We start from the raw sequence: 17,719 nt of genomic DNA on the forward strand, positions 1-17,719 counted from the left end.
CATTTCCACCTGGCGCCTCAGTTGGACCAGCGTTCGTGCTGGACGTGCAGACCGCGTGAGACGACGCTTCATCCAGTCCCAAACATGCTCAATGGGGGACAGATCCGGAGATCTTGCTGGCCAGGGTAGTTGACTTACACCTTCTAGAGCACGTTGGGTGGCACGGGATACACACGGACGTGCATTGTCCTGTTGGAACAGCAAGTTCCCTTGCTGGTCTAGGAATGGTAGAACGATGGGTTCGATGACGGTTTGGATGTACCGTGCACTATTCAGTGTCCCCTCGACGATCACCAGTGGTGTACGGCCAGTGTAGGAGATCGCTCCCCACACCATGATGCCGGGTGTTGGCCCTGTGTGCCTCGGTCGTATGCAGTCCTGATTGTGGCGCTCACCTGCATGGCGCCAAACACGCATACGACCATCATTGGCACCAAGGCAGAAGCGACTCTCATCGCTGAAGACGACACGTCTCCATTCGTCCCTCCATTCACACCTGTCGCAACACCACTGGAGGCGGGCTGCACGATGTTGGGGCGTGAGCGGAAGACGGCCTAACGGTGTGCGGGACCGTAGCCCAGCTTCATGGAGACGGTTGCGAATGGTCCTCGCCGATACCCCAGGAGCAACAGTGTCCCTAATTTGCTGGGAAGTGGCGGTGCGGTCCCCTACGGCACTGCGTAGGATCCTACGGTCTTGGCGTGCATCCGTGCGTCGCTGCGGTCCGGTCCCAGGTCGACGGGCACGTGCACCTTCCGCCGACCACTGGCGACAACATCGATGTACTGTGGAGACCTCACGCCCCACGTGTTGAGCAATTCGGCGGTACGTCCACCCGGCCTCCCGCATGCCCACTGTACGCCCTCGCTCAAAGTCCGTCAACTGCACATACGGTTCACGTCCACGCTGTCGCGGCATGCTACCAGTGTTAAAGACTGCGATGGAGCTCTGTATGCCACGGCAAACTGGCTGACACTGACGGCGGCGGTGCACAAATGCTGCGCAGCTAGCGCCATTCGACGGCCAACACCGCGGTTCCTGGTGTGTCCGCTGTGCCGTGCGTGTGATCATTGCTTGTACAGCCCTCTCACAGTGTCCGGAGCAAGTATGGTGGGTCTGACACACCGGTGTCAATGTGTTCTTTTTTCCATTTCCAGGAGTGTATTTTTTTCCCTACATTGTTGGCTCATTTATTCACTTGTTCTACACATCCATTGCCATAGCAGAGCAGCATGTCTACCTCTACAGTGACATCTGTATTACATGCCCCTTTTGGTGTGTGGTGGAGGATACTTTGTGTACCAGTGTCACTCCCCCTTTCCTGTTTCAGTCGCCTACGGTTCATGGAAAGAACAATTGCTGGTAACTCTCTATGTGGGCTTCAATCTCTCTAATGTAAACCAAAATGTCACAGGATGCTAAGCCATGGTGCTAGAGATCAATCACTCTGCACTCCCTTAACCCACTCACTTGCTAATTTCATTTTCATGTGCTAAATGTTGATGAGATGTAATAGCATTTGCTGTCATATTCCTAACTCATTTTTATGGCTTTCTCATCGAATTTGGCTCAACCTTGGTGGGGTCACATAAAAGGGGATGCCAATAATGCTATGTGAATATTTATACAGCATTTGTTTTTATTTTTCAGGTGGAGTGAACAGTATTGTTTTGTTCAGAGATAATTAAATAAGAGAATTTATATCCATTTACTACCCAACTCATCTCTGGAACATGGAGCAAAAAAGTAAACTTCTTTAATACATATACATGCAAAGAGAGCAGTAGAATGTGGAAAAAAATCTATTTATAATGGAAGGCCTGTAGTGACAGCTGAGTTTAATTATTTGTACTAACCATTTAAAACTGCATATCATACATCACGGTTAACATTAGAATTCATTAACCCACAGTAACAACTAACATATGTCTGAGAGTTGTTAGCTAATTTAATAGATATACCATCACAAGGGTTTGTAGGTAGCTTTAATTAGCCAATAAGATTACCATAACTGATTGTAATTAACATACATTATGATTTTAAAAAGTTATAATCTGATGAACATCAAACCCAAAAATGAGACATAGCCCACTCTTACTGTGTAAGAAGTTGAGAGATTCATGCATGAAACAATGTGGCAAAATAATAATCGTGAATGAAAGTATTTCTAAGGTGTAAATAAGTCAAAGCAGGCACTAGAAAGCCAAAACATTGAGATGTCATCATAATTGTGTCCATGTCATTCCTCAACACTGCTTTTATAATGAGTGATGTGTTTATCACTAGTTTCTTTTCTTTCACATTAGAAATATACTGAGTATGATGATGATTTTGTGTATTGCTGTGGACTTATTTTAATGTGGTGGTTAATTTTGATTTTTAAGTCAGTGTATTTACTTTATTCTTCAATTTCTTATTTTCTTATATGTGTGTTTAAGTTAAGTAACCCAGCTGCTACAAAAACTACTCTGACTATCACCTGATTGCCACAAAATACACAATATTACAAAAGTAAGCATAGAGTGGCCATCAATTACTATGATCTGCTTCAGATACAATCCAAATAAGATTATGTAAACAACAAGCAGGAACTGTGATGAAATGAGACTCTCCTTCATATTCTCTCTGTTTTGTGAATGAGAACAGACAGACTCCTCAAGTATGTGGATCAGTCACCATGAAATCCCAACTATCTGCAATATTGTCTCAAAATTATAATACTGTAGAAATTAGTACTGAGTAACAAAACAACTGTAGTAGTTTCTGCTTTCAGTCAGGTGAACAAAACAGTACATTGAAAGGAATTTAGTACTAAATTTTTGTCCTCAGTATCAATGATTTAAAGACCAAAAATGTGATAGCTTCTTGTGCTGTATAGAAAAAGCAAAGAAAGAAACAATTTATAAGTTTCTTTGTTGTTATAGTACATAAAGTGGATTATCTTCTTAAGTTAAAGGAAAAGTTTTCCTTTTTTCACAAGGTTTTCCACAAATTAAATTTTATTACGAACTGTCTGGAAATGCTTCAACAATGTAATGCAATATTTTCTCCAATACAGACCATTAATTTCTTCCCAGTGATCAAGATTTTGAAACAATAAAGAACAAACTTTGGAATTATGATTGTGTATGTTCTAGAATTCATTCCCCCCCTCCCCCCCCCCCCCCCCCCACCACCCGGTGGGAACTGTGTCCTCATGTTATTGTAGTTTCAGTCCAAAAATGCAACTCCCCAAGCTAGTCTATCCTGTACAAGACTATTCACCTCAGCATACTACTGCAACCTACATCCATTTGAAACTACTTACAATACCCAAACCTGTGTCCTCATGTTTTGTTGTCTTCAGTCCAAAGATGCAACTCTCCAAGGTAGTCTATCCCGTGCAAGGCTATTCATGTATGCGTACTACTGCAACCTACATACATTTGAAACTATCTACATACCAAACCCTTAGTCTCCCTGGTCAGCGTTCATCCCCCACACTACCCCATATTACCAAATAGATGATTCTGTAATGCCTAAGGACATGAGCCAACAATCACTCCTTTCTTTTAGCCTATTTTTTCCATAAATTTCTTTTCTCCCAAATTTTATTCAGTACCTCTTCATCAGTTATCTGCCCTAATCCATCTAATCTTCAGCATGCTTCTGAAGCCCCATATTTCGAAGTCTTCTGTTCTCTTAATGTATTGTTTGTATTGCTTGTCTTCCATGATTCACTTCTGTACAAGGATAAACTTCAGACAAGTACTTTTAGAAGACAGTTTTTAACCATACATTTTATTACATGGCAACATAATTATTTCTCTTTCAGAAAAGCACAGATTGCTATTGCCATTCTGCATCTTGTGTCTTCTTTACTTTGACCTTCATTATGTAATTTGTGCTCAAAAATCAAAACTCATGTACTACTTCCAGTGCTGCATTTCCTAATCTAATCATTTCACAATTGCTCAGCTGTACTCCATTACATATTTTCTTTTATTTACTTTCATATTATAAACTCTTTTTCAAGTTAAAATACATTCCATTCTACTGCACATGCATTTCTTATACCATCCACGGGTCTACAGTTTTGCATTTTTTCTGTAGCTACTTTTGTTTTCATTTAAACACTTTCTGTCACTTACTTTTAGACACCCATATAACCTTTGTTTGTTTCGTTTTTATATTTTCTCCTTTCATCAGTTAAACAGGAGAGTTATCAAATGGGCTAAAAAAGCTCATAATGATAAAACAATTAGGTGCTCTTCCAACAAATGTAAGACCATCTGGGGTACAATAAATGAACAGACTGGTAGAAAGTTAAGGATAGAGGATAAAATCACACTAAATATAGAAGGACAAAAGACTGAAAATGCGCATAAAATTGCCAATAAATTCAACAGCTATTTTTCAGAAATTTCCACAAATCTCCTAACCAACTCTTGAAATACTGTTCACTCTCCTCCCACAAATCTCCTGACTAACTCTCCAAACACTGCACACTCTTGTCTCAAAAATAATACTCCTCTGAACTCCTTTTTCCTATCTCCTACAACACCATATGAAATTGAAGATATTTTTAAAAAAGAGCCAAAAATATTTATTCTGCAGGGCATGATCTGATACCCTGCTTCTTACTTCATAAGTGTTCAAATTACATCAGTGGACCCCTGTCAAATATCATAAATACCTCATTTCTAGAGGGAACATTTTGAAACCAGCTAAAACTTGCTAAAATTATACCTCTCTACAAGAAGGGAGAGAAAACGGACATGACAAACTATAGGCCAATTGCTATACTATCTGCCTTCTCAAAAATATTTGAATACTGTATCTTAACTAGATTAGAAATGTGTCTAAATTCTAACAACATAATCACATCTTCCCAGTATGGATTTCGGAAAAATAGGTCCACCACACATGCTCTGTATGCATTTCTAGAAAAATGCTCAAGTTTTGTTGACCATAAACAACCTGCTGTCAGTATATTTCTTGATCAGTCCAAGGCCTTTGACATGATCGACCACAAGCTGCTGCTTATGAAACTCCATGAGTATGGGATGAGAGGTGTAGCCCACAATTGGTTCCATAGCTACCTTAGTCAAAGAAAGCAATATGTAGAAATAAGAAAATCAGAGACATTCAGGCACTGCAGGTCAGATATACTACATACAACAAATGGCGTCCCTCAGGGATCTGTCCTTGGACCTGTTGTTTTCATATTGTTCATAAATGATCTTCCAGAACACATACCAAATGCCAGCTCCTTTCTGTATGTGGACGACACAGATATCCTGATAACCAGTAGAGGTGACACATTGCAAGATACAGTTAATGAAACTACTTGTCATTTACAATCATGGTTTGTAGCAAATAGACTACTCCTAAATACTCAAAAAACTGTAAGCATGAACTTCCATACTAGACAAAATCTAACCCCCTTCAATGCAGTTATAGTTATTGGCAAAGATGACATTACGTAAAGCAGGTCACCAAATTTCTTGGACTTACCATCAGTAACACACTAAATTGGAAACCACATATTGAGGCATTGTCACAAAAGCTTAGTAAAACCTGCTATCTATTACGATCATTAAAAGACACAGCCAGTGTAGATACCTTGAAGCTGGTGTACCATGCCCTGTTTGAGTCTGTCTTGAGCTATGGCCTAATCTTCTGGGGAAAGAGCTCTGATTCTCTCACAATTTTCAAGCTACAAAAACAAGTAGTAAGAATAATGAAATGTAAAAAAAGAACTGAACACTGTAAATCACTATTTCAACAGTTAAAAATCCTGCCACGGCCATGCCTCTATATATTGGAACTAGCTTGTTTTACAGTACAGCACTTGGACACCCTCGACAGAAATGCAGACCGCCACACACATGACACCAGAAACAAAACACAGTTACAAATTGTAGCCCACAACACAAAATTATATGCGAATGGGGTTAAATGTATGGGCATTAAAATATACAATCACCTCCCAACAGACATAAAAACAAGCAAAAAGCCAAAAATAATGAGAACTAAATTAAAGGAATTGCTACTAAATCACTGTTTCTATTCCATACATGAATTTCTTGAAACAAAATTTTAATTACTTGCAATAAGCTGTTTATTCAGTTATAGATGTTTCTACTTAGTAAGATAATTTAATTATTGTATCTTATCTATATTCTGTCTGTATCTCATATAGGCCTATGTATTCTGCTATGTGAACTATGTACCACAATATTTTAATTACTTGTAATAAGCTGTATATTCACTTGTAGATATTTCTACTTAGTAAGATAATTTAACTATTGTTTGTTACTCATATTCTGTCTGTATCTCATATATGTATTCTGCTATGTGAACTATGTACCACAATATTTTAATTACTTGTAATAAGCTGTATATTCACTTGTAGATATTTCTACTTAGTAAGATAATTTAATTATTGTTTGTTACTCCTATTCTGTCTGTATCTCTTATATTTATTCTGCTATATGCAGTACGCACCACTGTCATCTCTCATCACACACCACCTTTTTTATATTTTGTCTATATATCCTGTATGTATTCTGCTATGTGAGTTATGTACCACTACTGTCATCTCTCATCATATACCATCTTAACATAATTTTCAAATTGACTTGTCCTATATCATGATGTGCTTTGCTGTACAAATTGTATGATCTACAGGACCAATAATAAATCAAATCAAATCAAACATCCTAGGTTTTGTGTTTGTCCTAGTCTTTTTATTTTGTTTTTCTTCTGTCATTTTCATTTCATTGTTTCATTTTTTAAAGCTACCCATTGATCTTACACTGTATTTCTTTTGCCTATTTCAGTGAGTCATTGCCTAATGCTCTCTCTGAAATGCTCATCATCCTCCAATTATTTCAACTGAACTAGATCTCATCTCCTTAATTTCCTACCTTTCCATAATTTCCTTAATTTGGGTATGCATTTTATAACCAATAAATTATGGCCAGATTCTACATCTGCTCCTAAAAATATTTTCCAGTGGCCCTTCAGTCAAGTGATAGAAATGTTTAAATTTTTCTATAAAAAATTCTACCAGGTTGCTTCCTCTTTCATTCCTTTCATCGATCCATGTGTCCTATTTTTCCTTTTCCCACTATCAAATTTCACTCCCATCCATCAAACTAAATTTAAAGTTCCTTTAAAATATCAAAAAGTTTCTTTTGTATTGTCATGTATCTTCATTATCTGGGGAGCTTGTAGTCACACACATTTGTACTACTGTATGATTATCTTGGCTATAATTTGTTTACTATCCTGTTCATAGGAGTTTACTCACGTCCTGTTTTGTTCTTCATGTTCAAACCCACTTGCGCCATATCTGATCAGAATTCCTGTTCATCGTACCACTGCACTTCACTAGCTCCTTCTGCACCTATTTATGGTGTTACCTATGCATAGTGTCATAAAAATAATATAGTTTGCTGCAACCCCTCTTGCAGATTTCATCCATGTAATGTACCAAATGTAGTGGCCACAGTTGATACCAGGTCTCTGGTCCCAAAGTTCACATTTGCTATCAGCTTTTAATGGCTCAGTATTTATTTCAAAAACAATTCACGGAAGATTCTAACAACTGACATCGGACACATTTATGCACACCGGCCAATCTGTGTTTGGTTGAAATTCATAAAAATGGGAAGTATTGCTGGTCTGCGTGACTTACCACATCAACACCTCACTCTCAAGTTGTGTGTGGAATCTCTCTAAAATGTATTTAAAGGCAGGCCTTTCACCACCAGTTTAATGGAAGTGATGTCACAAAATGAATTATAAACATGTATTTCACAATAAATTGAAACTGCCAGAAGGTTAATGTTATTTTAATTTATATTAATATTAATTTAAAAGAGATTTTTGTTGCATATTAAATTTGTATATTATTGTGTAAGTAACCATACTTAAGTCCACTATTATTTCCAAAAACCTGTCTTTAATCTTACCAGAATTAAATAACTAGTCATTTTTTATGAAATTTAAAATTACTGAGAATTTGTGTGTAATTTGTCTCACCTTAAAGAACTTTGATCCTGATTCCAAAACAAGTCTTAGATTTTGCGAGTCTGTAATATTTCCAAAATTATGGACGACGTAATGTTTCGACTTATAATTTTACTAATATTCACGCAGCTGACACATTTGGATTACACCTGTATACATGAAACATGATCTTTTGTCCTCCATCTGGCTGATCACTTGCAAAAATCGTAGATGAACCAGCTACCCAGATAATGCATTAAGAGCTTCTCCCTAAAATTTTAGGAAACAAGTGAGGTATTTCACAGAATCCTAAAAGTCACACCACATTCATGTCATTGTCAGTTGAAATAGAGGGCAAATCTGCAGGTAAATTAGCTGCTTTCATCTTGTCTGAAAATAAAACACAGTCAGTTAAAGTGTGACACACTGTGATCTGTATGCCACAAGCACCACTCCCAGTGAAGCAAGAAGCCATGCATCAGAGGACTTTTTCCTATGTGAAAACTAGTGACAAGGCCGTCATCCCATCTGCGTGGCTGGAAGGAGGTATACCATGTTCTCGCTATTGATTTTACTAGTTTCAGCTTATTGTTGGTATCTTCCAGCCATTCTTCTTCCCACCTATGCATGACTCTGTAGCTCAACAATGAGGTGAGAGCATGTAAAGGGATGGCACACTGTACTAGCTTATGATTGTGAAAAACATCTTTGGCTGCCACGTTTGCCATTTTGTTTCCCTTAATATCCATGTATTCAGCAGAGAGACACCTTCTTGAACTACTGTAGGTGGAGTAGAGTGCACTGGATATTCAGTACTACTTTAACTGTTGGGTACAAGTGTTGTAGAGAGTGAAGGGCACTCGAGGAATTGGAACAGACGAGGAATTTAGCAGTTGCAGCGTATCTCATTTGCTCCATTTCCCTGAAGAATGCATGTAATTCAGCACTGAACACAGTGAAGGCTTGACGTAACTAGATCTTGACAGCACAATCAGGTAAAACAACAGAGCAGCCAAGGCAGTTCCACTCTTTGGAACGATCTTTGAATGCAGCTTGGTGGTGCTCATCTAAAATGTCATAAAATACTGTATTAAAAACAGAGACAGCAGTACAGCCTCTACTGTATTGCATTAAATCTGAAACTATTCTCAATCTGTGTGGTAACCATGATGCCAGTCAGTTCCAGCTCTGTATTTGGGTTTGTATTTGCCTAACACCAAGTAACTCAAGCTCTTGTTACACCTGTATCCCAAAAGGTCGTGTTGCGTGTAAATGATTTGCTTTTCAAAACAATCTTTTAAATGAATATGAATATTGCACAATAGCCTCCTTTGTTAATATGTGATACAATTTTGGAAATATCCTAATGTGTTGGTCTTCCATGAAATGTATTGTCCTATTATGGTCTTTAGTTGCTATAAATTCAGTAAATGCTGAGTAAATGTTAATTTTTGGAACAGCATTGTAATTGAATCTGAATATTATACAATAGCTTTCTTTGGAAATATGTGATAATTTTTGAAATTATCCAAATGAGTTGACCTCTCATGAAACCTGTTATCCTATTATGGTTTTTAGTTGCTTAGGTCCTCAATTAACAGTAGCAAAATACTAAAGACCATATTAAAATGATCAAAATACAAAATGTGGATTTCTTATAGGGATCTTTAAATACCCAAGAACTTTTTATGCAATTGGCAATGTTGTGCTGTTGTCATAAATGTGTTTTATATATAAGAAAAAATAAGAATTCACATACTACAAATTGTATTTTGGGTTACATGATCGACTTTGCTTCAATAATTGATTATGAAATCTTATTACATACTTCAGCCTACCCGTTACTGTTTTTAAATCCAACCTACCTACACAGTTACACGATCTAAAATTCCATAATCTGATCCACGGAATGCTAGATTCCCTTTTTCTGATGATACATCCCAGAACCATAAATCCATCTGTGGGATTAATAATCTCCTAAGTATTATAACCAGGAGGATCCCTTCATCACTAAACTGTACAGCGGAGCTGAGTTTTCTTAGGAAATAATGAGACCTGTACAATACCTTCACTTTTACGCCATCTGCAGTATCAACAAAGCAAGGCCATATTGGAAAATGTTAAAAGGCCAGTTTTTATCTCACTAGGAATCTTATTTTGAATTATATCTGTGAACAGTTTGTAAAACAGCTGTGTAAACAACATCCACATTCTTGACACATGCCTCTGGAAGCATGCATTTTTTAAGTTGGAATCTGTGGACAAATGGGTAACTGGCTCAGATCATATCTAGAAGACAGACAACAAAAAATAATATTAGGTGTTAATAATCTACAAATAGGAGAGGTAGAGTCTGACTGGGGAACAGTACATCATGAAGTTCCACAAGGGTCAGTCCTTGGTCCCCTGCTATTTATTATATATATTAATGACTTACCCCTGTCCTCAAACAGTGCTAGCAATAGCACAATGTTTACAAATGACACAAGTATAGTGACAGCCAGCAAAACCCCACTGACATAGAGTTAAATGCTAACCAAGCACTTGCAACTGCTCTGAACTGGTTCACACCAAATTCTCTAGCAATAAACCTCAGTAAAACAAATTACATGCAGTTCCAATCCAGTTACATAAGCCCAGAAGAGATTAACATTGCACACCAGAGCCAACAGTTACAGAGCGTTCAGTGCACAAAGTTCCTAGGCGTTCACATAGATAACCTGCTCAACTGGGAATTCCCCATACAGCAAACACTAAAAAAGCTTAGCTCAGCAGCATTTGACATCCGAATAATCTCCAAAATTGGAGACATCAATGTATCAAAGTCTGCATATTTTGGCTACTTTCATTCAGTGATGTGCTATGGAATAATCTTGTGGGGCAAATCACCACTTTCAAAAAAAAATTTTTGTAAGCCAGAAAAAAGTAGTCCGAATTATATGTAGCGTTCCTCCAAGAACCTCATGTCGCAATCTTTTTAAACAGTTAGGTATATTAACCACTACCTCACAATATCTCCTCTCACTCATGGCTTTCACACTTCTCAATTCCTCTGAATATGAAACAAATGAGTGATACCATCATTATAACACAAAGCAGGAAGGTGATATGCCCTGTGAATGGAAAAATCTCTCTCCGGTACAAAAAGGAGTAAAGTACACAAGTACAAAAATCTTTAATGCACTCCCGAGTAATATAAAGTGTCTAAAAGAAAAGAAAATGCTATTTAAAAAAAAACTAAAGGAATTCCTACTGGAAAAATGTTTCTACTCTTTAGATGAATTCTTCAGCAGAGATAAATAATTTGAGTAGTAATTCAGATTATTTTCTTTGTCATTGTATCTGTATTTTTTTTCACTACTGTATTTTTGTATTGTATTGTTTATTATCTCAATTATATTACTGCATTGTACCAGTTTTCAATCATTTGTCTACCATGTGTAATATACGAGTATGTATTGTATTGTATGATACATATATTGTTTCTGCTTTGACTCGTTCCACATCCATGCATTGTCATGCCATACTGGACCTATGGAATATGTATCTCAAATAAATAAATAAATAAGTTGTTAATCTCACACCTTTTCATTCTGATCATGAATGCCAACTGTTGTTGTTGTTGTTGTTGTGGTCTTCAGTCCTGAGACTGGTTTGATGCAGCTCTCCATGCTACTCTATCCTGTGCAAGCTTCTTCATCTCCCAGTACCTACTGCAACCTACATCCTTCTGAATCTGCTTAGTGTATTCATCTCTTGGTATGCCAACTGCTGGATAATGAAAATGTAAGTTAGGATCTTCAGCCTACCTTCAAAGTTTGACCATTGTTATATTCCATTATCACGCCATAGACTTGTACAATTCTGGTTTTGTAAATTGTTTATTTATATTTCAATTTTTGCAAGCTCATAGTTTATCTCAATTTTTCCCAACACTTTTTGAGGTAGAAAGCATGTGACACCCTGTCACATAGTGGTATACATTCATGTTTAGGAAGTGGCAAGATTAATCTTCGCAGTTATGATGCCCTGCCAAATGCGTTCCCATAGTGGGGAGTGTGGTGTCTGTTGTATCTGTGCTCGCTTGGTGGTTCAGAATGACAGTTGCTAACTGTTGTACAAGTCTCAGTTTCATTATTGAAATAATTTCAAGATTTTTAAAATAAGATAAAAACCAAAACTGATAGCTTCCCATTGTAACCAACATTCATACACTTTAATAAGTTTTTATAAACGCATCAGATGATGACTTAAACTGAAAATTTAGCCATCGAAATGGCTAATTAATTGATTTTGTTCAGAACAGAGTAAGTTAGGCAATGTTCCAGTTCTCCAATAAGAATGACTCTTTTCACTTGTTTGATAAAATTATTTTCATTTGTTGTGCTTCCTGAGTGAGTCAGGGTGTGAATATAACATGTGATTTGTGTTGTTGTTGTCTTCAGTCCAGTGACTGGTTTGATTCAGCTCTCTACGCTAATCTATCCTGTGCAAGCTTCTTCAGCTTGCATCCTTCTGAATCTGCTTACCATATTCATCTCTTGGTCTCCTATGATTTTTACCTTACACAATTCCCCCCAGTACTAAACTGGTGATCTGCTGATGTCTCAGAATGCATCCTGTCAACTGATACCTTTTTCTAGTCAGGTTGTGACACATATTTCTTTTCCCTCCAGTTATGTTCAGTACCTCCTCATTAGTTACATGCTATACCATCTATTCCTCAGCATTCTTCTGCAGCACCATATTTCAAAAGCTTCTATTCTTTTCTTATATAAATTGTTTATTGTCCACAGTTCACTTCCATATATGAATACACTCCATCAAGGTCGTACCCAGGATCTGAACTTGGGGGGTGGGGGGGCAGGTCATACTAGTCTCAGGAAACAAGGACTCGAGACAACATACAGCACTTCTTATTAAGTAAAACAGTAAACCAGTGAAAAACTGTTTTTAATAAACATTTTAAATACAAGAATGCACTTGTACAATCTGAGGAAACATGCAGCATTTCTTATTAAATAAAACAGTAAACTAGTGAAAAACTGCGAATATCTACTGGGGGGGGGGGGGGGGGGCAGCTGACCCCCCCCCCCCCCCCCCCCCCCCCCCTCCCCTGCCACACGCTGGGTACAACCATGTGCTCCATACAAATACTTTCAGAAAAGACTTCCTGACACTTAAATCTATACTCAGTGTTAACAAATTTCTCTTCTTCAGAAACACTTTCCTTGTCACTGCCAGTATACATTTTATATCCTCAAGCATCATCATTTATTTTGCTCCCCAAATAGCAAAACTCATCGATTACTTTTAGTGTCTCATTTCCTAACATAATTCCCTTGGCATTATCATTGTTTCGCTTTTGGTGATGTTCATCTTCCAAGACACTGTCCATCCCATTCAACTGCTCTTCCAAGTCCTTTGCTGTCTGAGAGAAAATTGCATGTGGTCAGAAATTCAAAGTTTTTATTTCTTCTCCCTGAACTTTAATTCCTTCTCCAAATTTTTCTTTTGTTTCCTTTAGTGCTTGCTCAATGTACAGACTGAATAACATCAGGGATAGGCTACAACACTGTCTCACTCCCTTCTCAGTCATTGCTTACTTTTCATGCCTCTTGTCTCTTACATCTGCTGTCTGGTTTCTGTACAAGTTGTAAACAGGCTTTCCCTCCCTGTATTTTACCTATGCTACTCTCAGAATTTCAAAGAAAGTATTGCAGTCAACATTATCAAAAGTTTTCTCCAAGTCTACAAATGCTATAAACATAGGTTTGCCTTTCCTTAACCTATGTGTAAGCTTCCTTGTGCCCGCATTTCTCCAGAATCCAAACTGATCTTACCCAAGGTCGGATCCTACCAGTTCTTCCATTTTTCCAGCTTTCTTTGGAATTGGAATTATTACATTCTTCTTTAAGTCTGAGAGTTTTTGACCTGTCTCATAAATCTTGCCCTCCCGATGGATGATTTATGATTAATGAATGTGTGAATCATGTTGTGTTATTGAGCAGTGAGCCACACATGTGGCATGATGTGTTTAATGTAAAGTTGCTAGCTTAAGGATTGAGAAGCAAACTGTCTACTTCTGCCATTAAAAAAGGTAAATATGAGACTGTTTACAGCATATTTATTTTCTGGGAACTACAGGTTTTCAGAATGGATTTAAGTAAATTTGGGATTGGGGCTGGTCAAGGATGGAAATTATGGTGCTGCTGTCTGCAAAAACTATGAAACTGATTGACTACAGTATTTTAGCTACAGTATTTCAGCCAGTCAGATGAGAACATCTGCACATTGTGAAGGAAAGAGAAATTTGTGTGCAAGTCTTGAGGAGTTTTAAGCCAGCTCTCGTAGTGTGTGGAACTGTGTTTATGTGCGCTAGTAAATATGTTGTAAGATATTTTCATTAAGCAACAGAGTGGTTCAGATAATGATTACAATAAGAGCAAACAACATTCCCAGAAGTTTTTAGGAATTCTGTGATTTTCTTCTGGTGAGCTAAAAAACTGTGTATGGCATGATATGCAGTCACAACTCCAAACTCAAGCTTACTGAATATGTTGTGTAGTATTGAATGAGCACACCAAAGCTGATATTCTGTGCTGAACAAAATGTTTATTGATTGTTAATAGTTGAGGTTCTTTACACAACAGGTCACGAGTTTTACATTTATGTCAGCTACTGTTGTATGTACAAGAACATTCTGCTGATTAATTAAACCTCTTAAGAATAACAAATACAATGGAAATTTGCTGGTGGCACACAAGAGGTGCAACATTATTGAATTCACTAAGGAGCATGTGTCTCTCTAATTTACACACAGTAACACACACTCCAGACAGTCAGATGTATGTCTTTTTGTATACACGAGAAATCTGTAATATATAATATTGGATTATTAGATGATAATCCTTAGAGCCTTGAAGCTATTTACCTCATCTTCTTCTTTGAAGACAATGTTACAGTATCCAGCTTGCTCTGCTTAAGTATCTTGCTTCTCTGAAGTACTGCAGATTCTGGTAATGCAGATATCAGATGAAATAAGATACTAGTGACTGAAGTTGACATTGTACCATAAGAATTAATATATTTCACATTATTAGTGAACTAAACAGAAATTCACATCCTCTCTCTATCATGGATGGGAAAACACACACAGTACAAGACGAGTAAAACATCTGATAGGATTTTTACTAACATGAGAAAATTAACTTCATCTATTCTCGCTAGCTCCACAGGCTTGATTGCTATAGGCATATTGCATTTTAGTCTTTGGTATAAAGTACTTAGGTGAATGAAAGGATAAAAATAGACAAAAAAATAAAATGTATACCCATGTAGGTAAACTAGCATAAGTTCCAATACAACTGCCCTCTACTGTACACTGGTGTGATCCAAAATTACTGGACTACAGCATACAGTAACAGTGTTCTTTCTACATACAATAATAAAATATTAAAATTTATTTTCAGTTATAACTTACATTGTACCTTTGGCCTGACCGGGGTTTAAAGTACCTTTATTTATGGCCAATCTTATTTTAATGTATACGCTAGATGTGCCAGCTCTCTCTTATTTTACAGTTTTATTTACATATTCTGAAAGTTTAATTTTCCAAGTCCGTCCCACAACAAAGGGCATGTTCAAAGTTAAGAGTTCACAGCTCCTTTATTGCAGAGTAACCACTACATGCCTCTTAAAGGACTGCACTCACACATGTTAAGCAATGTTTGTTGCACTTGCACTCGTAAGTCCATTGGTCCTACAGTACAGTTTGCTTTCAGAGTTTTTAGATAATGACGAATTTCATGTGTGGATTGTGTGTGTAGAGAAGAGTGTGATTGAGTGTTTCCGATGCTGCAATGATAAGGCCTGTCATTTTTGACCTGTGGTACTGGAAACATGTTGTGTGTCACATATTTCAGTATCCAATGCCAACTCATACATTCAGCATCGCATCAAGCTCTCACCAAATTTCAAGTAAGTCAATAAATGCTTTCACCTAATATGGTCCCTCAACACTACAAACAAACCAAAAATGTTTGGCTGATTGTTGCCATGCACACCTCCACTCAGTATAATACACGTGAATATAATCTCATTACAGCACTAACCAAGCATTTGATAATCAAACAGTTCCTCTTGACATCTGTTTTGTATATATATTTATGGTTTCACATAACATGTACAAAATACAGTTCAGCATCATTTGATTTAACCTAAGCATACGTAAGACTATATCTACATGTTGCTGACACATTGGGTACAAGTTACCGGAAACAGTACATTCATTTTAAATGCAAAAAATGTATCCAAAGCTGCTTGATCTGTTATAAGAAGTGAGGTTGGCAAAGTAATGGAGAGAAAACATCCCTCTAGACTAACGATAAATGATAGGACAGTTACAGATCCCAGTGCCTTACGTGAATCCGCCAATAATTTCTTCATTAGTCGAAACAAAACTGGTGACTGTTCACAACCAAGTACAGTTTCTAGTATGGCAGAGAGAAATTATGCAAATGTCCTAAAAAAATTTAAACTCAGTGGTTGGTATGAGATTCCCACTAGAATACTACAATCAATATGTCATAGTATTGCACATCAACTGTCCCTCAAAATCAGTAAGTCTTTTGACATGGGACATTTTCCATGTAGGCTTTCACGGCCGGCGTCTTTATCAGTAAACTCTTCCGGGCTAAGTTGCCGTGGTCGATCTGTAGAACTTCTTCTCCCTGACGTTTCGTTCTCAGCTACGGAGAACATCTTCCGAGGTGAGTCGACGACTGGCTGCTAGGAGCCCCTAGCCACCCCAGGGGTATATAAAATTCTGTGTAGTTGCGGCAGGGTTTACATAGGAACTACAAAAAGAAGCATCAATACACGGTTGACGGAGCACAAAAGAAACTGTCGCTTGGGACATATCGACAAATCGGCAGTAGCGGAACATGTTTTTAAGGATGGAGATCACGACATAAAATTTGGTGAAACAAGCGTGCTAGCGAGGACGTTGCACTATTATACACGTATGTATAGAGAGGCAATTGAAATCCACAAACATCAATACAATTTTAATCGTAAAGAAGAAGGATTAAAATTGGATAAGATATGGCGGTCGATGTTGCATCAATCACGTGACAATCGATTGCCTGCAATCGAGAGAACAGACGATAGCCAGAGATAGCTGCACATCGACGCCACGTGACGTGTGGTGGCGCCCCCTACGATCTCTATATAAGCGGCGGCCCCAGCTCCTAGCAGCCAGTCGTTGACTCACCTCGGAAGATGTTCTCCGTAGCTGAGAACGAAACGTCAGGGAGAAGAAGTTCTACAGATCGACCACGGCAACTTAGCCCGGAAGAGTTTACTGATAAATTTTCCATATCGGTTAAAATATGCTGAAGTTCTGCCAGTTCATAAAAAGGGCAAAGAAGATGAAATGAAAAACTATAGGCCTGTCTCATTGTTATCAATTTTTTCAAAAAATATCTGAAAGAGCTGCATGTAACCAGATATAAAATTAAAATTCATCCCACAGTATTATTTTATGCAGTCAGTACGGTTTCAGAAACGGCTGCAGCACAATGCATGCAATAAATGAATTGGCTACAAATGTTAGCAGTTGTCTCGATAACAGAATTTGTGTATCAGGCATCTTTTGCAAATCTTACCAAAGCCTTCGAGACTGTAAATCATGACTGGCTTCTTCAAAAACTGACTAGCT

General features: G+C 37.7%; 1 protein-coding gene across 1 annotated transcript in view; it reads left to right on the top strand.

Moving 5' to 3' along the window:
* Positions 1-1,758, top strand: part of LOC124775759 (dynein regulatory complex protein 8) — a 163,191-nt gene extending 161,433 nt beyond the window's left edge. Inside the window, exon 5 of the mRNA XM_047250589.1 lies at positions 1,651-1,758. Within this exon, the coding sequence (XP_047106545.1) occupies positions 1,651-1,659 (9 nt within the window). The 3' untranslated portion in view covers positions 1,660-1,758. The remainder of the gene's footprint in view (positions 1-1,650) is intronic.
* The last annotated feature ends 15,961 nt before the right edge of the window (positions 1,759-17,719 follow it).

This window comes from Schistocerca piceifrons, chromosome 2 (genome assembly GCF_021461385.2).
Source record: "Schistocerca piceifrons isolate TAMUIC-IGC-003096 chromosome 2, iqSchPice1.1, whole genome shotgun sequence".
NCBI lineage: Eukaryota > Metazoa > Arthropoda > Insecta > Orthoptera > Acrididae > Schistocerca > Schistocerca piceifrons.